Below are 22,716 nucleotides of genomic sequence, written 5' to 3' on the forward strand. Positions count from 1 at the left end.
ACAAAGAAGGCAATGCCAATCCTCACGAGCAATTATTACAATCCATCAGCAATTATTACTGATCATCTGTGAGTTACGAACAAGCAGTTTAACAAGACAAACCAGTTTCAATATTTTTGTACAAATACAAAATTTTAAATATTACTTTTCATTTTTATTTATTTGCATGTTTGAGTTTATTTTAAAGTTTTTGTGAAAAATCTTTTTTGTAGTTAATTCTTTTTGCACATGAATAAAAATGATCGTTCCCGTATACTTCAAAAATACACTAAGTTATTTTTACAGTTCTGCGTTTATATTTTATTCTCTCTGTTATGTATGATCATTTTTATATATTTTTTATTGAAACTTTTCTAGAATATTTCCTTTATAAACTAATTAATAAAGTTAAATTTTCATCGTGTTCACGTCTATAAAGTAAATGAGCAGTTTTTTAAATGAAATTATTTTATTGTAACATATTCAATAGGTTTTTTGCAAAATCTTTCTAGAAACGATGCCATTGACTGAAGAAATATTGTACGACCCTAATTTGTTAGATGACCCGGAGTTGAGGTCCGGCAAGCACCGGACCTTGCTGACATTCCCGTCATATATGGTATATTCAACGGCCATCTGCAGATTTTTAATTTGCTAAAAGGTTTTGTTCACTTATATTTGCAGACATCAATAATAGACTACGCGAAGCCTAGTGATTTAAAAAAAGAATTGAATGAAAAATTTAAAGAAAAATTTCCAAACATACCACTAACATTAAGCAAATTGAGAAGTTTGAAAAGAGATATGAAAAAAATTGCACATACAAAAGTATTAATCATATTTCTGTATAAGTTGAAACAATTTTAAAGCTCTTAATTTTTGTTAACAGTGTGGACTTGATTTCTGGGATGTTGCCCAAGCATACGTTTATTTTGAGAAGATTATTCTTAAGGTTTGTTTAATATTCATATTGGTTTAATTTTGAAATATTCAATGAGTAAATTTATTTTGCAGGGTTACATGACAAAAGCAAAAAGAAAACATATTGCATGCGCTTGCCTTATCTTGTCTGCCAAACTGAATGACATTAAACATCAAGAATTGTCCAAGCTTATCCAGGTTAGTTACCAGTTTAAAATTTATACGAAAATTATTATATTTTACATTGTTTCATTTGCTTTGCCAGGTTATAGAAGATGTTTTCAAACTTCACAGAGAAGATATCCTACAAAACGAATTTCAGACGTTCGTTCAGCTAGATTTTTCACTGCTTGTGCCGGATACAGAAATCTACCCACATTATCAGCGATTGTTGTACACATCTTGACCTGACAGACATTACTCCCAAATGTTTTACATTGTTTTTGAATTCATCAAAGATTTTAATATTTTCAACTTTATAAATTTGCACAGAAGGTAGACTAAATGCACTTCATAATTATTTAACTTTGTAATAAATTTTCACCAGCTTGTTCTTTATTTTTATCGGATAAAATTTTATTAACATAAACGCTTTTCATAATGTAACCGCTGAACGATGAAATAAACTGTATATTGGTAATTCATTTTGACGGGAAACAAGTGAGGAACAATGGCACTGATCCATTACCTATTATTTCAAGAGAATTAGTTGAATGATGTCTGACGAGCTCACGCAAGGATTCAAAAGTCTGAAAAAATAAGATAATTTTAAAACAGAACATATTAAGCTTTTTAATTTTTTCATAGTTTATTGAGATTATAAGTAAATACACAAGTTCTATGCCTTTGGCGTAGAACTTGTCTATTTGCATCATAATGGCCGAAACTGCTTGTTGCGTTGAAATCATAGTCTCGGATTCGGAGATTTTCGCCGGAGTCGGAATTTTTTAGGGGACGAAGTCGGGTTTTTTATCCGACTCTGAAAAAGGTTATTTATTTTTTTTTAAGATTCTATTTTAATTTACTGAAATTTTTTAAAGATTGTGTTTTTTAGAAGGTGAATATACGTAGCAACCTTTATGCTGAAAATAAATGCTTATCATGTGAATAAAATCACAATTTTTTCCCAGTACGTTGTAAACCATAAAAAATAGTTAATTTACTAAGAAAAACAATTACATTGGCTGATTAAGTGTTTTTAAAGTATTTTTATTCAATAGTGATTAAGATGCAAAAGTTGAAATTTTTTTCAGCATGTTTTAAAACAAAAATAAAGTCAATAACCTACCACAAACAAAACGTTTTTTGTTAGAAGAAGGCGCCCATACACACGCATACATAACACACACACGGTTAAAACTGTCATAAATGCAATTTGTTTATGAAAATCACAGCATACTCAGCGTTAGTTAATTTCCTGTTAAATTTTACCGTTCCGATCAACCGTTAGAAAAATCGAAAAATTAAACAAGAAGTTAACTAACGCGGAACATGCTGTGATTTTGGCTTTGAACTCACGAAACTTGATAATGTTTCATGATCTACCGTTAGAAAAATCCCCAAATTAAACATGAAACTAACTATATATACTATATATATATATATATATATATATATATATATATATATATATATATATGTATGTATCAAACAATTGTTACAGCATTTAAACAAAAACAATTTGTTGCCAAAGAATCAATCCGGCTATCGTCAATATTTTTCCACAGAAACTGCACTCATTGATATTTTCTCCCAGTTGTTCTCTTCAGTTGACAGTCAATGCATTTCTTTTTTAGCATTACTTGATATGAGTGCTGCATTTGATTGTGTCGTTCATACTCGTCTCATGTATAAACTCTCCACAAATTTTTTTCTCTCTGATTCAGTCTTATCGTGGTTCGCTTCCTATCTTTTAGGCCGCACCCAGCAGGTTTCTTACAACAACACCCTCTCTGACATAAACAAACTATCGTTTGGTGTCCCCCAGGGATCTGTGTTGGGACCTCTGTTGTTTCTTATGTACACTGCTGATGTTTTTGATATCATTCAAAAATATGAGTTCAGCTCCCACGCCTTTGCTGATGATATTCAGTTATTGGTTTCTTGTCCTGTTGATTCGATTGATGCTTCTCTGAATGAACTGACTGACTGTCTCATCGAAATTGGATCTTGGATGAGTATGAATCAGTTAAAGTTAAATCAATCTAAAACACAAATATTACCGGTTGGTTCTTGGCAGCAGCTGTCGAAGGTCAAAATTTCATCGATCAGTGTCGGCAATGACATCATTGAATTTTCCACATCTGTCCGTAGTCTTGGAGTTATTATTGACTCAAACTTAAAGATGGATTTACATATTAATAATTTAGTGAGGGTCTGCTCCAACCAACTCCGTTTATTACGCAATGTCAAAAAATCACTAAACACGTCTGTTCTTCAAAGCTTGGTTTCCTCTTTCGTCTTTTCCAGACTAGACTACTGCAATGGCCTTTTTTATGGTGTCACCAAAAGGTCTTTTTCAAAGCTTCAGTCAATACAGAATCGTGCGGCCAAGCTAGTTTTGGGTGGTTCGTGGTTCGTCATGTTACGCCTATTTTGAATAGGTTGCACAGGTTGAGGGTTGAAAAACGTGTTTCCTTCAAGTTAGCAGTTTTGATGTTTAAATGTGTCAATAATACAGCACCTCCCTATCTCATCGATAGATTGGAATCATACAAATCTCATTTTTCAAAATATTCCTTCCGATCAACCGAGCGCAATTTATTTTTTATCCCGACCACAAAGCTGGTGACGGGTTCCCGCAACTTTGCGGTTCTTGGCCCGATTGTTTGGAATGGTTTACCTCCATACTTACGTGACCCTAACCTATCATATTTACAATTTCGAAGTCAACTTAAAACTTATTTATTTGCACAATGAATGTCCGTCTTATTTGTCTATGATTTAGTAGCGCTTTTGAGATTCAACAATAAAAAAGCGCTGTATATAAATTTCCGTAATAATAATAATAATAATGTATAGGTTGGTAATAGACCATAATTTTTACAATATTCTATAAATTCTACCGAATGTTTGGCGTTAATAATAAACGAACTACAAACATATTAACGCCAAACATTCGGTAGAATTTATAGAATATTGTATATATATATATATATATATATATATATATATATATATATATATATATTCTATATCATAATATCATAATGTGCATACAATATGTACAGCAATTGGCATGATAAAATTATACCATTTCTTTGACTTTTTCACTTCCTAGTGCTAGCCTGCCATCTGGCTTCTGACGTATGTGCAAATTGAAAATTCGACAACTTTGACAAACAGTTAAAGTGTAAGGGTTTGTAGGTCCACCGTTTTGACTTTTCCGTATCAGATATGCACCATCCTTTAAAAATATAAAAGCAAAATAAAACTGAATTAGTGATCCTAATTATTTTTGCTATTCCTGTTATACTTTTTGTCATAATTTTTCGATTAATAGAAATTATACTACTTGATATCTAGATACAAGCGTTTTATACTAATGTTAAAACCGGTAAACATTAAAATAAAATATTGTAGATTATGTCGGATATCTCAAATAACAAGTTGGAAGTGAGACTTTACAGTTACTTGCTTTGACTACTGAAAAAATTACTCTATTAAACTTCAAAAAACATTTTTTTCAGGAATAACAAAATTTCTGAAATGATGACAATCGTTTTTTAGCTTTACTTCCTCAGTTGATTCAAACTTATAGAACATACTACCGATGACAAGCTGAATCAAACACAGGTAACCAATTAAAGAAGAGATAAATCTGTTTAGTTAGAAACCATGCCCATATATACGTAAAATAATTATAAAATTTGTAATTTTTATTTGTCTTCGACTGTTAATAACAGTGATCCCCGGTCCTATAAATCCGCCACTGAACATTTAATTATTCAATACAAGATGAAACAATTCGGTTAATTATGAAATATTTTATATTTGAACCATAGAATCACTAGATTATAAGTTTTGCTTTTATGCTTTTAAAGTTCTGAATTTAAAAGTAATCGATAATCACTATTTTTTTTACAAAAATTCGGATATCAAACTTTCATTTTATATTTGTGGGAATTTAATTTGCAGTGCATAAAATCAAAACGTCTTATTATCTTCAACATTTAATTTTTGACGTTTTTGTATCTCAATTTGTCATCAAACAAGATAAAGAAACATTTATAATTCGAAGCAGGAAGCAAAAATATTTAAAATGTTAATTGTTGTAGAACGTGACGATATGATAAATGTCATGTTTTTAAAATTTTTTACTAAGTTTTCGGTTAAGTGAATATGAAATGTATATTAAAACAACAACAGTAAAATCAGATTATCAAGAAAATTAAAACTGTTAGGGTGTTAAATTTTTCCTGTGCTAACTTACGGTTCTGAGTCCTGGAAAATTTTTAAAGAAATATAAATCAAGATTAACGCAGCTGAGATGGTTTTTTAGAAGAATTATGAAAATTAGCTGGACCTCTCATACTTCAAATGAGGATATATTAAAACAGTTCGGTCATGAAAAGAGGAAATTACTACAGATTATCTGACGGTTGCAGTTGAAGTTTTTTGGTCACATGCGGAAGTAAAGAATGAAAAATCTAACAACTACTGGTAAGATTGCAGAGAAAAGAGATCGCGGTCAACAACGAATCACATTCGTGAAGTCTTTGTGTCACTTGTTGAATATCATCACATTTCAACTACTACAAAAGATTAAAGATCAGGGTTTGTGGAGTTCGATGGTCGCCAATGTCCCGAAAGGATAAAGCACGAGAAAGATAGATTAAAACTATTGAAACGAAATATGAAAGTCTTACCATCAAACCGCTATCCAAAAAATGCATTTCATTTATTCATAATTGATGATTTCAAATGTTTTTAAAAGAAAATTCCATGATTAAAACCTGATCAAAATTGATTCTTTGTTTAGAAAAACACTCGTTTGTCACTAGTTTGTTTAGATGTAAAAAATATTGCAAGCCTATCAACTTTTTTATAAGTACACTAGTATAAATTGACAATTAAAATGTATTTAAAAAATTTTTATGTGAAATTTATAATAAAAAACCTTGCCTTTTTTTATTTAAGATTTTTCTTTATTTATCGTTATATTATTTTCATTTAATTGCTTTAAAGTAAAAATTTAATGTTTTTATCAAGAATTAGATTTTAAAAATTAAACCTTTTTTAATTCTTTAAGCTTTTTTTCGGCACAATTTCTAGATATATCTGAAAAATACCACCCCATTTCTTCGTCCGTTGTGACAGAACTTTGATCAGGCTGTTAGTAAAATAAAATAATAAAAGTAATGTTTTGTGGTTGTAGTTGTCATGAGTAAATAAGTAAATAATACACATTGGGTTTTGTTTGGTAGATTTTCTTAAGACTGTTATGATTCATTGATGTTAACTGGCAGATTGCATTGTTTTGACCATACACATAGTTAATAAATCGAGTTCCGATTGGATGGTGTTTGTTAGGTGATGGGGTGGTAAGATAAGTGTTGCATGCATATTTTAAAATTTTATTAGAACATGCTGAATGGTTGTTGGTGGTGTCAATTAATTAGATATCTTTAAAAACACTAATGATGGCAGTTAAAGGTCCAAGTACAGATACATGAAATACACTAAAATTATTTTCGAAGTTTGATGATAATCTTAAATAGAAAAACTTGAATGGCACCTATTAGCAAGAGAATCTGTAATGATATCGTGGATGATATCAGGTAAGATAGTTTCGGAAAACAATGTTAATAAGGAAAAGATTACGTAAGATGCCCTTTTATTTGACTCACTCTGCTTGTCCGTGGTATCCGCGATTTGGTAATTATGAAAATTCATATAATGGTGGTTGTTGGTAAAAACGCACATTTTTAACATGTTAAAATTTGTATTGTATAAAGTTGATTTAATTTTAAAGTAAATCACAAATTTAAATTGTTAAACGCCCTTTTAAACGTTGAAAATAATTTTCAAATGTTTAATATTGAAAATAGTATTTTTGGTAACAAACAACGTATTGATACAATGATACACTGTACAGCATTTATGATTTTCTGGATATATTTAGTAGAAAAAAAATTATTTTTTCATTTTTAGTATATTTAATTAAAAGACCTTTCTAAGAGGGTTTTTACTTCAATTTATTAGAATTAGTTCTAAGCACCGTAAAAAAGTAACATTTAATTTATTTTCTTACCTTCGATTTTTCTAAGGAGTTAAATTTTACCGATTTTTCTTTTTCTTCAGAATGTATTGTCAATTTTTCAGAGTATGTTCCACCAGATATTAGAGGTTTTGTAACAGACAGTTTATCGTTTGCAGGGTATAATTTTTTTGTATCTATATAGTTCGTTTTACGCAAAGATTCTTTTTTATTTAAATAAGAATTTGTCGGCGTTTTTTCTGTTTTATCAACATCTTTTGAACAACTATTTTTATTATTAGATAAATCATCGGTTTTGTTCATACTTAATTCTTTCGAGTAAGGGAATGATTTTTTCATTTCTAACACCAAGGAGTTGGCTGTCGATAGTATTTCAGGCGTTTCTAAATCAAATAGAATGTTATATTTTTATAATAGTAATATTTATATTATTATTATAACAGAAATCAAACTTTTATTATTTTCGTTCTCAGTTTTTCCGCTGAAAGATTTGGCTTCAAAATGGGTGTAGGATGTTTTTTTCAGTTGTTTGAAGAGAAGAGAATTTGTAGATTTTGGGGTGTTATTTTCTTCTGAAAGGCTACCTCCTCCTAGAGTTTTTTGAGAGAATATTTTTTTGTTTTCACCATGCATTTCATTATCTAACGGAGCAATTTATTTAAAAAATAGAATTTTTGTTATAAAATTTAAAGCTTTTTTAAATCATGGTGAAATATTAAATTTGTGCAAAATATGAATTAATTTGCAAACTTATGAAAGTTAAAAAAATTCAAAATCAACTTTTATTATTGAAATTTTTTAATAATCCCTGCTGAACATGTTCTTTCTTTTTATTTGCGAAATTTTCATTTTTTCCATTGATGTTAAACAATTCTTTTTCAGTCGAAAAATTTTTGCCTTTGTTGGATATTATACTATTTGTAGGAGAGAATCCAATTGTTTTTTCGGATACCTTTTCTAAAATATTGCAAATATAGGTTTAGATAATTTTGTTGACGTTAACACATTTGAAATCGTCATGGTTTATTTTTTGTGATGTGACACGTTTAAGCACTCTGAACCAAGACATGGGGACCTCACTACGTTTTTATCTTATTTCGTATCTTCTGGGCCCAGCCGTTTGCTTCAATGAACAATTCTCCGGCCAGGAAGATATAAAACAAAATGTAGATCTTACACCAAGGTCACCATTCCTTTCTTGCTCCGAAAATACAAGCGTGTACGAATCATCTAAAACCTCAACAGGTATTTTTTATTGTTTTTATTTGTTATTTTATTTACTTATTTGGTTTATAAATAATCTGTTACCTTTATACTTATTTATTTAATAATTTTATTTTAATGCTAGCTAAGTCATTCATTCATAGCATTTCAGTTTTGCCGATCACTCAAAATCATTATTCGCATGCCATTTCATGAAGTTCCATTAAGTAGTCTAGCAGAAATTAAATTATAATATATTTATGACGTCACCGCCGCTCTAATACCTAGCATCATATATATAGAATATATCATATATATTATGTATATATAATATGGATATTCTATATATATATATATATATATATATATATATATATATATATATATATATATATATATATATATATATATATGCCTAGCATCAATATTTGGAATGGGAAGAACATTATAGAAAAAATTTAGTATCAAATTCCATGATAACAGGAAAGACCCTAAAAACATTGGCATAAGGCTTCTTAAGTGAAAGTTTTCAATCATCATACATAAGATCATTTGAGTTGCAATAAATCATTTGGTAAATGAAAAAAATAACTATTCAGATTTGGCATATGAAGGAAATGGTGAAACATCTGAGAATTAAATAAAATAATCTCAAAATCAATCAATTGAAAAACAAAAATGAAATTGTAAAATGGTCAGGTTAATTGACTTTAGATTGTCAAAAATATGCGAAAACAGTTTTTAACACGTACGTAGTTGACTGGATTCTTTTGGTTTCGGTTTTCGGTCGATGAGAGCTTCAGTTGCTATTGGTTCGCCTATTTCGTAGATTTCTTCGCATACATCTATCATATATATATATATATATATATATATATATATATATATATATATATATATATATATATATAACCGTACGAAGAAATAAAATGAGATAAAAACGTTAATGTTGCTCACCTGACAGTGATTTTTCCACATTGGTTGATCGTTGAGGTAATAGTAATGACCTCTTTCCAAATGGCTGGAGGGCGAGATTATTGATACTATTAATCATAATTGTTAAAGTGAATAATATGATTAATAATGATTATTAATATGATTAATCATGATTATTAATATGATTAATAATAAACCAGATCACTTAAGATGTTCTGTTTTATGAATCTCGTCGCAAAAAGAATAACCTTTCCATAGTTTGTTGTAGCTTGCCGTTAGTAATAAAAAAAACATTTGAACTTTATGTTGAAATTAAATTGACTTATTAATGATATGACATGAATTCCAACTTGATTTATGCATAAATTTATAATGTCAGTTAATCTACCTTATTATAAAACAATAATATAAGCAAGAAAATTTAAGAGTTGTTTTTTCCTGTGATAAAAAAATAGTAAAAAATCAAATGCGGCTAAAATCAAACATAGATTGAATTTTTCTTTAGAGTCAGTTGCTTTGACTCATCGCTTTCAAATTTATTCAACATATTGATTTAAATGTTTTTGGTGATTTAATTGTAGATATTTGTTTTACTTTTTTGTTTTGTAATGTTGTCATGTTAACTTGATAAGATCACTTGTGCAGAGGAAAATTTTTGTCATCATCATCTTCATCATCATCGTTGACTGAACTTTATGATATATATATTTTATTTTTTGTAAAATTGTGTGTAATTTTGAATTTTGCTCAAATGTGATGTATTGACCGACAAACTGATCAAGACTTTATTTAACTGAAATTTAATTTGGAATATATAGCCTACAGATGAGCACCTATTTTAAAAAATTGATTTTCTTTCAAATTCCAAATGATAATAATTTTCGGTTATATTTCAGCCTTAAAATAATGACAGTTGGTTTAAAAAACTTTATTAAAATTAATTGTTTTATAGGATTAGAAAAATGTTAAAAACTAAGAAAAATACAATTGGGTACCGATATAGCCCGTGCACGATGTTATTTTTCTATAAGCCCTAAGCTATTTGTATTTCGTTGTCAATATATAATACATACATAATGTAGTACAGAAAGAGCAGACAATTTTCTTTAAAAAATGACTGTAAGTCACTTGAAAATTTAAAACATGAAATTAGTAAAACAGGAAGACCAGTTTCAATCAACACGTATGCGACCGAGGATAGGATCAGTTCTGAATCGCTGCGATGGTAATGGCTAAGATGCCAGTTACTGCTACAGTATGAACTGGGTCTCAATGCAAAGAAATCTCCGCCTATTCCGTGCATGCAATGTGGTACACGCTTATTTATTATATGCCATGTGTACGTTTGTGTGTGTGTGTCAGCTCGAATGACGTGAAGCTTTTTAACACCTGTAATGCATGCTAGAGCGCTTCTGAGTAACACAGTTATGACAAGCGCCAATGTTTATATAGCGCTTTTCATCACAGTTTTACTTTAAAGTAAGTGTAAAAAATAATAATAATAAGATAATAATAATTTAAAAACTCTAAATTGATTTTGTGTATGGCCTGTAATTTATTAAACTGAAACCTTTAAGTCAAGTTCATCCACAGGCTCATAGGAGTATGAATCTTCACTTGAAACTGAACAACTTGCGTTGGCCAAAAAAATTTTTTTGCAATTAGTTACTGGCGAGGAATTGTTTGTAAATTGAGATGATTTCAAATTTAACTGGGCAGTTAAATTTCGTGGAGGTATTGGGGGTATAACGTCGCTTCCTTTCAATGCTGGATCAAAGATGAAACCACTGTTAACCGTAAATGTTGTAAAAATTGATACACACAATAAGTGAAAAACAAATGCTCACCAATATTCAGTTCATCTTTGTTTAAATAAATTTCCTGCAAAAATTTTTAAGGGAAAATTTAAATTGGTATATACTTGATTGATTCGATTGCTTTTATTTTTGAAAAAGCAATTTAAATAATGCTATCTTAACATCCCGAAACAAAACCCACTCCATTTAAAACCAATGGTGTCAAATATAACCCATCATAGGCAACAGATAAAAAAAGAAACAAACCGCATTAAAACACACAAGCAGTCACGACAACAGCCACGAAATATTTTTTAACGAATAGAAAAACTTTAAAACCGAAAAGGTAAAAGTAGTTGCGAGATAGGAATAATAAGATACCATTAACTTATTTAAGAGGTAAAAGTAGCAGCAAGATTGACAATTAGAAAATACTAAAACCTAAATTGAATATCGACGATGCACATCCAGAATCGGTCTCCACACCACAGCCACGCAGTGCTACCGGCCACCCATGCCTCCTAAATAGGCCAACTCAAGCAGACGACGCCATAATCCAGCGATCTCTCAACCTCTCACTGATCCGTTACCTTGATATGCCTTATGCTGCAGTCCAGATGTGGACACGAACAGAAGCCATAGAATTCCACATAACCCAGGTAATCATGTGCTTAGGGATAAGGGACATGTTGTAGAAGGGCTTAGTGTATGTATGAACGAGTGCAAAAAATGTTAAAGGTCTTTTTTTATTTATTACAATTCTCTCTTGAATACTTTTCAGAAGTATCAACAACAAACACTGTGCACGTAAATACACGTGAAACAACACATCACACACTTGCTTTCTTTGCTTTCGAATCCGGTGATTGTTGCAATCACCGGATTCGATACAAGCAGTGTCAAGAACTTTACCGTTACGCCATCGCGCCGTCCAATCACTTCCAAAGTTCAGAAGAATCAGCAACACACAAACAGATTTTGTGAACGTGCTAAACGACCACCACACATAAAACGCGGAGGGATTCCTTTGTCACATTCAACGCCATCACTGCACGCACTGCGTAGAAGAAACAGGCGCCCTTAACCAAAAGGCCTTCAAATCCTACATACATGTGCAGACCACATTCATGTATAATAATATTAAAAGTAACGTGGAAAATAAATTATATGATACGTATTTTGAAATAATCATTTGTAATAGATAATATTAAAATTAATAATTAGTCAAAATTTAGCATTTGAACAACATTATTTGGCTAACCTCGACTGGTTCAAACTCGTCTTCCGACCAATCCTCCCCGTCATCGTAACTGCTCGTACCTTAAATGACAATTTATGCTTTGTTTGACATGCCTCTGTGGCTTCTGTCTTCTTACATATTATAAAAATATAATTGAAAAAAACAGTTGCTATATAATATGAAGAGCATGTTTAAATTTAACACTTTCAAATGGTGCTGTATGAAATATATAAAATATATATAAAGTATATTTTGAATAATAATGAAGAATGTACTTTGTTTATTTTCAATTGGGTCGACAGTTTCATACAAATCCTGAAAGTTTATTTACATTTAATAACCAATCAATAACTGTGAATGAAACTGATTGCAATATTTAAAATAAGATTTTTTTTAAATAAATACATAACAATGAGAAACTTATTATGCTTTATAAAATAGAAATAAAATAATAAATATATAAACAAATAAGAAATAATTAAAAATAAAATAAATGAATCATAAATTGCTTACTTCTTCTTCTTCTAGAACAATTGGCGGAGCGGAGCCTGTGTGAAAATCAAATTTACATTTTCACTATTAAATGCGATAATTTTAAACCCACAGTAATATTCCCTCGTGCAAAAATGGCGTGTAATGTGAAAATAAATGCATTTACTTGGAGATTTCTGAACGATTTTTTTTGAAAAAAGTTTCTTCATAATGCCAATAAAGTAGCAATGTTCTAATTCTGAAAATTACAATTAAATTATGTTCAAATAATATCGGCAAAACTTATACCCTACGTAACCAACAAGGAAGATAATTTAGTCGAATAATGATTAAAAAACTAGGAATACACACTCATCAGCATCATTTCGACATTAAGGATGTTGAATGACTAGACCAATTATATGAAAATTTACACGTTTGATAGTACACAAAAACCGACACAAACATATATAAGCTTACGTGCGTGTGTCGTTTTGTATATATATATATATATATATATATATATATTTGTATATATATATATATATATACTATGTCATTAACTAGTCTATTCATAAATTATTTAATTTATTTGCCTTTTAAACCATCACTATTTTATTTGCCATACTTTTCATGCTTAAACATTCTTTTCTCCGTTATTAATTTTTCGCCATCATTTTACACTATTGCCTTGCCTGCTGTAACAGTTTCCGCGTTTGTCAGATTCTGTTTTTTTAACAATGATAATAATAATAAAATATCTCTTGAAAAAATCATCGACTTGACAAAAAAATTTGGCAACAAGGAAGATTCATCAGATCGAAGAGATCGATATTTTAAATCATTGTTAAGAGAAAATTTTTCAACCAGATTTTTTGGCGTCATTCCATTCAGACACTCGTAAACAATGACGCATATATTAAAAACAATTCTTTTTTCCATCTTTGGTGAATTGGTGTGACGTGATCAGAAGCTCCCGAGGACTACGTGCATTCGTTGAAAAGATGAATCTTTAGTCTATTTGAAAAAATTCATCGAATAATTTTGTCTCACCTCCAAAGGTAATGCATTCCAAACATCCGGAACAGCGTGGCGAGAGCTGCGACTAGCGAAATAGGATTTGGCAATAGGAACGTTTAAAAAGTCTATCGGCGATCTGCGGAGCGATCTAACATGTTTGTTCATGGCTGGATATGAGGTCATGTAAATATGCTGGAAATTTTGACAATATTATTTTGTAAGTTAGGACTGCAGTATTGAAAATGATTCGATTGGAGACACGAAGACAATGCAGTGTCGGAATGGCAGGAAAATGGAAGAGCTGGAGTAAGGTGGTTTGTTGAGAATCAGTCTAGCAATTTTGTTTTGAATAGTTTCTTGATAGATGTGCGAGAGGCTTTATATCAATATGTATGTAGAAAAGTAGAGTAGTCTATTTTTGATAAGGCCAGGCATCTACCAAGAGTAGCAGAAACTCCAGATATAATCGTATTTATTATGTACTCGTTTTACTGCTCAGAGATGATTTGATGATTTTGTTTTATTGTCTCCGTTGTTCATGAGCCTATAGTTTGTAATAAAAATTCAGTTACAAGTTATTGTACGGTTTTGTTGTACATTCAAGTTTGGACGACCAAGTTTATTTGGTTTGGAAGTTTTAATATTCTTTCTATCGATTCAGATTGAGGCAAAATTATTCTTTTAAGTATCAGTCCTATCGTCCGTCTATTTTACGGTTTTGTTGGTGTAAATGTCTTAATTATTACGAAGAAAAGGCTCGTACAAACAAATATTAATAAACGTTTAGAACGTGAAAAAATAAAAATGTTCAACTTAAGAGTAATATCAAATTATAAATTAAGAAATGCGGGTAAAATTTCCGACACATCAAAGTGTATTAACTTTGATGCGTAGCCTGTGATGATGATTTTTGTTGTTGATATCTAATCGACGGTTCAAAACTGGGCAAATCTTTGGGTTCACTAGGTTGTGAACTATCCAACAAATTAAAATAAGGTCACCTCTGGTCCTACAATACCAAAGAGATTGTAGGTCAAGTTTAATTACTCTGAATTTGTAGCTCAAATTTTTACAATTTTTTAAATTTTCGTGGCTCACCTCTGGACTTTTCAATTTTTTTATTAGTCAAAACTTAGACGCTAAACTCCAGTCAAGCTAGAGGCAGAGGTAGAGACAGACAAAAACATCATTAAACAGGCAATTGAAATTTCAATTGAAATTTTTTTGTGACACAATCTTTATTATTTGTGTTATAATAAAACCAAATTTTGTACTCAAATTTTCTTGCATTTTTAGTATTTGGTTGGTGATGTTTAGATTTAATCGGATAACAAGTATAAGATGATTAGAATTATATTCGGATCAGAGTACGGAAATTCGGGTATTTAAAACGAAATTTGCGCATCACTATTTGTGCCTACTTTATAGTTTATATCATATAATTAGAATAAATTTTTATATTTATATCAACAAAAACGTTGACCGCACGTTGTTATGTGATATAAGAAATAGTTGTAACATAGTGGGATGTGATGTTGTGACATTTGAACCATTGGAAAAATATTATTTAAGGCAAACCGAAAGCTCATTAAGACTAATTTATCATATAATTAATATATTAATAAGTTAAACTTAAGATTAAGTAAGTTATGTTATATAAAAATATAATATATATGATGGAAATGTATGGTTGAAATCATATTCATTGATTATTTTATACATTAGCTTGCCTTATATTATAGATGGTATAGTTATAGTATATTATAGATTATCATTATGATTATAGTATCATAATTATTTATTTACATCCAGTGTATATAACATGTTTCATATAAATCGAAATAAATAGTCGGTTAGATTTTTCGATAAAGTACAATAATTCTGGGCAAATGTTATGTTTCTGCAGTTAACTATGCATGATGCTAGCTAATTATTTGCATTTGATTGATCATTGATGATTGATCCTTCTGAAGTTCTGAAAAATAAATTTTGATGTTCTGTTCATTCATTTTATTTTCTTGACTGTCCTTCAGCTGTTTGGCTTTTTTAGTTAAAACAATAAATTACTTAGTACTTACTGGCAAGACTGGAGATCAGTTCTGGGTTTTTCTAGCATTAGTTATTTAGTTATCTTTTATAAAAGAGTTATATTTTTAATTAAATTATAATGTGTAAGCTTTATACTTCATTCAGTTGTCAAGACTTTGGAATTTGTTGACCTAAACTACTAGTTTTATTTTTCTTGTTTATTGCAACTACATTATTTGACTTAGGTCTTAGTTGAAACAAATTTTAAGTTTGTTTTTTTAAATTTTAAGCTTAAAAACAGATTAACTCAATCTCACATGTATCAACATTTTTTCATTTCTTACTTAGAAAACTCATAATTCGTTATGGTAGAAGCATGGTAATGTCTCTTCTTCAGCAACTTTCAGAATTTAAAAAGTCTTCATTGAGAAAATGTTCAACACAAGTTACAACTGTTGGAGGTTTACAGTATGTTGAATTTCGAGATGCTAAAGATTGTCCTGATGGTGAAACACAGGTTATTGGAAAAACTGAATATCCTTATGTCTTGGATCTGAATCCTGATTTGCAAGTTGGCAAAATACGTTCAAATCTTTTTCTAGGTAACTTTTAAATTTTAATAATTTGTTTTGGAATAAAAATTTTGAGTTATCAACTAAGATTATGGATAAAAAAATAAATTAAATCAGTTGAAATTAAATATTAAATCAGATTGAAACATATTTTTTACCGGTCAAGCCTAGAGCTGCTAAAAACATTTTTCTTTAAATTTTTTATGAGTTTTTCTATTCTATTATACAATCTTAGTATTTTTTAGTATGAAAATTATGACTTTTCTGTTAAAACCCACTGAAAAACATTAATAAAATAGCTAATAAGCTATTGGCTAATAGCTAAATTAATAGCTTATAATTAATAGCTGATAAGCTATTAGCTTGGAATTTTGCATCAATAAAAATTGATGAGATCATGTTTACAAAATATAATTTGAAAACACAATCATGAATCAGAAAATAATATGCTTAAATTAAATGATTTAAAATAAACTGAAAATTTTATGAACATTTCAGGCATTTCTTTTTTTTTTTCAAATTTTTTCATGCTAGTCTAAAAAATGTTTTACAGATTTAATTTTCTCCTTCTTTAATAAATAATAAATGGAAGCCTTTTGAACATAGATTTTTGTGCAGGTTTATTTAACCTAGCCAGTGTTATATAAAATTATTTTGATTCAGATGTTTTATTATCAGCAAGCTTGGCAGTTCAAAGATTTCAGCCTGAAGTAACCATTCAACTAAACCCTAGTTTTTAGTTTTTGTCTAGTTTCTGGAGCCAAAAATATTCAGTTGCTGAACCAATATTTAATAACAATTTGAAGGGCTTGCATGTATTTCATCCAGTCATGCTTGAGTTGGGCTCTCTGAATATGAATATTTTGAAGTTTAGAACTAGTTTTAATGACTTGTATGACACATAAATTGTACCAATGATTAATGGAACCAATTTTTTTGCAATAATTTAATAAATGCTGATAAGAAAAGAAAAAAAATTCATTTTGTGCTTTGTGCTGACAAATTTAAGAAAATGTATTAAATGGGTTTTGTACTTGAATTTTTTAATCGCTAGACATTTGATGGATGTACAACAATTTGTTAGAAACTAATAGGAAAGATCTTTTTGTTAATCAATTTAATATCTTAGTTAAACATTTATGTTTTTAAGACAAATTTATCTACCAACTCAAATATATTAAATTTTTAAATCCAACGTTTTATGGCTTTTTTTCAGAAACTAATGTAAATGTGATATTCCTGATTCATCTAGGTTCTGCAGATGTCTGTGGCGATTTACAAATGCTTATCCATCTTGGAATAACGCATATTTTAAACGTTTCTACAGAATGCATGGCATACTATCCTGAAAATTTTGTATACAGTCATGTCTCCATGTTAGATATTCCAGAAGAAAATTTGTTAAAGAAGTTAGAGAAATGCCAAGTATTTTATTCTGAAGTCAAGCGTGTTTGTGGTACTTTGTTTGTACACTGTATGGCTGGATTGTCAAGGTTTTGTTTTAATTATACATGTTTCATTGAATTTCATTGCTATAAGTTTCAAAAAACATTTAATATTTTGGAGACCATATTTTATACAGTATTGTATGAATTCTACCGAGTTATTGTTACTAATCAATTTAAAGTTTGATTTTTCAATTTTTCTTACAACAAATTGAATAATTTCCAGGAAATTCTAGTAAGGAAAATTGAAAAGACAAACTTTAAATTGATTAAAAAGCCAACATGTAGAATTCATACAATACTATATTATTATTAATTTATATCGCGTCCTATGCATAACTAAAATGGGATGGTTCTTGAACAACATGAGATCAAGCTACAGTGGAGAGAATACTTCAATCGTCTGTTAAACGAAACAAATCCCATCAATAATAACTTTGACGCTCTACCCATCAAAGGTCCTATTCCAGACATCACTGGAGAGGAGCTTACAGAAGCTCTGAAAGATATGAACGATGGAAAGGCAGCAGGGCCCTCTGGACTCACAAATGACATTATCAAAACATCTGGTACTGCAGGTATCCAAACGTTACTACAACTTTGCCGTGAAATCTGGAGAAATTGCTCAATGCCGACTGAATAGAACTATAGCATGACAGTCCCGCTATACAAAGGCAAAGGTGATCTATTGAACTGTTCATCATATCGGGGTATACGTCTATTAGAACACTCCCTGAAAATTGTCGAGAAAATCATTGAGAAAAGATTAACGTCGTGCATCACAATCGGAAATTGTCAATTTGGTTTCCTAGCGGGGAAATCAACAATTGATGCAATTCACATCTTTCGGCAACTGCAAGAGAAGTACCTCGCAAAGCATCAACAACTATCACACATTTTTGTAGACCTTGAAAAAGCATTTGATTGAGTTCCCCGTGAAGCAATCAGGTGGAGTCTACGTCGACAACTCATTCCAGAATATCTTGTTCGACTTGTGATGGAAATGTATACGAATACTAAGACTCTCGTCAGCACAATGGTTGGAAACACAGATGCATTTGACATCGGCGTTGGAGTTCACCAAGGCTCGATTCTCAGTCCACTGTTATTTATAACATCAGCAAAACTAGAGCAATGAACACTGGTGAACCCATCCAATCCACTGCTACTGGACGAGAAAGGTAGAGAAAGTCACATCGTTTCAATATCTAGGAGATGTTCTGGATTGTACTGGAACAGCTGAACCTGCCGTTCGAACACGCATACGTGCAGCCTGGAATAAATGACATCTCCTTGCCTCTATATTGATGCGGCGTGACATCCCACCACCACTACGATCAAGACTTTATAAATCTGTGATACGTCCGGTGTTGTTATATGGTGCAGAAACATGGCAAATGACAACCAAACTGAAACAAAAACTTCAACGAACCGACATGAAAATGCTCCGATGGATGCAACGAATTAGTCTGAAGGACCATATCAAATCTACCGAAATCCTGCGTCGGGCTGGTTTAGATGATATAAAGGACGAATGCCGGCAACGCCGTCTGCGGTGGTTTGGTCATGTCAAACGGAGTAGAAACAGTGCCATAACTTCTCTTGCAGATGTTGAAGTACCTGGCACAACGTCCCAAAGGCCGTCCAAAGAAGTCCTGGTCGCAAACAATCCAGCAAGACATGAAAGCTCTAAATTTAAATGAAATGGATACAACTGATCGTCTAATTTGGTGCAAAAAGTTGATGACAAAGAAAACAACGTCCTACCTCGGGGAACCGAGTCTCTGGACGCAAAACGAAGATTGGTTGATTGATCCTATGCATAGCCTCAGGGACGCTTGGATAAACAATGACTTTTGACGTTTCCGTAGGTCTGGATAAACAAAAAGTTTTTTAATCGTTTCCTAAAATGTTTGATAGTTGATTGTTGACGAATAATGGCGGGCAAACCATTCCATATGGAAGGAGAGCAGTACGTAAGACATTTGTTGACAACTGATGAATTGCTGACAGAGTATATGAAGACGAACGAAGTTGACGAGTTGATGAACGACACGATATAAGTTGATGAAGATATATTTGAGATGTATTAAGTGAAGACGGCAAGTTTAAAAATAACACGTTGACGTGCTGGTAACCAATGTAGTTGAATGTGCAAGGAGCTTGGTGCATTGGTAATGGTACATGTGCTAAGAATGGCAACTTCATTACGAGAAAATGAGTTAATCTGTGCTGTAAGATAAGTTATAAGATATATATATGCATATTAATTATAAGATATATATGCATATATGTATATATATATATATATATATATATATACATACGTTGGAAGGAGATCATATTTTATACAGTATTGTATGAATTCCACCGAATTGTTGGCATTGAATTTCAAATTATCAATTTAATTTGATTAATGCCGATTATTCGGTAGAATTCATGCAATATATATATATAAATATACATATATTTTTACAATATTCTATAAATTCTCTTATAAGTTTATTTTGAATTTTAATAAACTAAACGTTCTCCAAAAAACTTTAGTGAGAAAAATCAAAAAAACGAACTACAGATATATTAACGCCAAACATTCGGTAGAATTTGTAGAATATTGTAAAAATTATGGTCTATTACCAGCATATACATATATATAGTATATTTATATACATATATATATACATACATATATACAATACACACATGTAAAACAATTTAATTAATCAATTTTATTTTACGTTATCCTTATGATAATGATAATCTTGTCCAGGGCGGTCCACTACAAGAATTTTTCTTCTTCCGGGTCTCCTGATCACTAATTTTGTCTGTTTTGTTTGGATCAAATAAATATTTTAATATATATATATATATATATATATATATATATATACCATAATTTTTATAATATTCTATAAATTCTACCGAATTATAAATTTTGGCGTTAATATGTTTGTAGTTCGTTTTTTCGATTTTACTCACTAAAGTTTTTTGGTGAACGTTTAGTTTATTAAAATATCAAGTTATCAGTTATTAGTTTATCAAAATAAACTTATTTTTCGAATTCATGCTGCAAATAAGGCCATATTTCGATTCCGAATGAATCATCATCAGTGCTCCTTGCTGTATATATAGGGAAATATTGACTTTGTCAAGATGAACTTTGACGTTGTAAAAATTAACTTTGGTGTTGTAAAATTGAACTTTGATGCGAATTAGGTGTCAGGTTTCTTTATTGGCTGGTCATCTTCTTTGGTCTCCTTTTCTTCATCGATAGCATCATATTCATTTGATTGTTGGCGAAAAACGATTCAAAACCGCGGTCTATGTCAAAGAAACGAATACAGGAATTTGTTTGAATGGACAAAGTGAATGCACCAAACAATTTAAAGACAGCACAATAAATAAACAGCTTAAAACAAATGAATGTTACGTTATCGATAAGCTACATTCATAAACAACAAAAGCAAAATGCAACATACTATTTACAACTTCAATTAATCTTCAAAACAGGTGTGTTTTCAATTCTCTCATAAACTGCAATAGTGACATCCCTGGTCGTCGAATGACGCATGGAAGACTGTTCCATATTTCCGTACCACATACAGCAAAGTTACGAGACCCAATCTTCAATTTTGACACCCGATCTGTCAAGTAATTCTGATCGTTTGATCTCAAGACAAAATTCTGAGCAGTCATATCTTTGAGTGTAAACATCTCCGTCAGATATCGTTGTGCCAAACCATTCAAACACTTGAACATTAATAAGCAAATTTTAAAAACAATCCTCTTTTCAATTACCAACCAGTGCAAATTCTTAATCAATGGAGTCACGTGATCATACTTTTGTCCACCCATTACTACTTTAGCTGCCCTATTCTGTACAGATTGCAACAGTGCAATTTCATTCGCTGAAACACCATACAGTAGGCTGTTGCAGTAGTCCAAACGTGAGTGGACAAATGAATGAACTAATACCATCAAAGCGGGCTTGCTGACGAATCTCTTAATGTGCTGCAACTGACGTAGATGAAAACAACATGACTTTATGACACCCCGTATATGATCCTGCATGGTCAGATTAGCATCAAGTGTGAAGCCCAGAATTGTGGATGATCTTTCAAATTTAACAATGGCATCATCCATTTCTAATACATCTCGATGTATTTTTGATGTCTGCTGCCATGTACCCATTGGCACTAACTTGGTTTTATCTTTGTTCAATTTTATTCTATTTTATGACATCCAAATATTTACTGCAGCCAACGCATCTTTCAGTCCTTCAGCTAAATCATCAAACTTTTCAACAGGAGCACATGACACTAATTGAATATCATCTGCATACGCATAACACTCCATCTTATGATTCTCCATCATGTCAAACACATCAGCAGTATACAACAAGAATATATATATTTGATATATATATAGATATATATATATGGTCTATTAGCACTTTAACATTTTTGAAGTCTTTTATTTTGTAATATTTTTATAGTCAGAATTTATTGATCATGAAAATTGAAATAGGAAAATTTAATTAAAGTATTTAGTTATCCAGAAAGAAAATGTGTGTAATATACTAAATTTGTTGTTTTTCTGTTTATGAAATCGGCCATTGCTTCCATTCTAGAATGGCGTGATGCATAATGATTTTTAACAATTTGATATGTTATAACAACGTACTAATAAATAACAAAAACGATAACAATTTATAAAATATGAAATTTTAAATATTTTAAGAGCACCAGCTGTTGTTATTTTTCTTATTATGGTGGATGACAAATTAACATTTGAAGATGCTTATACACAAGTTAAACAACAGAGACCGACAGTGAAACTCAATAGTGGGTTTGAGATCCAACTGAAGCATTGGAACATTGTTTAA

At 30.6% G+C, this 22,716-nt stretch overlaps 3 protein-coding genes across 3 annotated transcripts; 2 read left to right on the forward strand and 1 right to left on the reverse strand.

Annotated features, from left to right (window-relative positions):
- Window positions 1-496: 496 nt before the first annotated feature.
- Window positions 497-1,306, forward strand: HELRODRAFT_62679 (hypothetical protein; the record flags this gene model as incomplete). The annotated part of the gene is made up of 5 exons (XM_009010917.1): window positions 497-598; window positions 664-807; window positions 869-931; window positions 994-1,098; window positions 1,166-1,306. 5 exons carry the CDS (start codon window positions 497-499, stop codon window positions 1,304-1,306), a joined length of 555 nt encoding a protein of 184 aa, XP_009009165.1.
- Window positions 1,307-6,127: 4,821 nt separating this feature from the next.
- Window positions 6,128-11,743, reverse strand: HELRODRAFT_158980 (hypothetical protein; the record flags this gene model as incomplete). The annotated part of the gene is made up of 8 exons (XM_009010918.1): window positions 6,128-6,232; window positions 7,154-7,503; window positions 7,573-7,710; window positions 9,076-9,168; window positions 9,281-9,344; window positions 10,830-10,890; window positions 11,055-11,140; window positions 11,687-11,743. The coding sequence occupies 8 exons, from the start codon at window positions 11,741-11,743 to the stop codon at window positions 6,128-6,130; spliced, it is 954 nt and encodes a 317-aa protein (XP_009009166.1).
- Window positions 11,744-16,196: 4,453 nt separating this feature from the next.
- Window positions 16,197-22,716, forward strand: HELRODRAFT_62538 (hypothetical protein; the record flags this gene model as incomplete). Its single annotated transcript, XM_009010919.1, has 3 exons — window positions 16,197-16,416; window positions 17,639-17,879; window positions 22,572-22,716. The coding sequence occupies 3 exons, from the start codon at window positions 16,197-16,199 to the stop codon at window positions 22,714-22,716; spliced, it is 606 nt and encodes a 201-aa protein (XP_009009167.1).

This window comes from Helobdella robusta (genome assembly GCF_000326865.2).
Source record: "Helobdella robusta unplaced genomic scaffold HELROscaffold_1, whole genome shotgun sequence".
NCBI lineage: Eukaryota > Metazoa > Annelida > Clitellata > Rhynchobdellida > Glossiphoniidae > Helobdella > Helobdella robusta.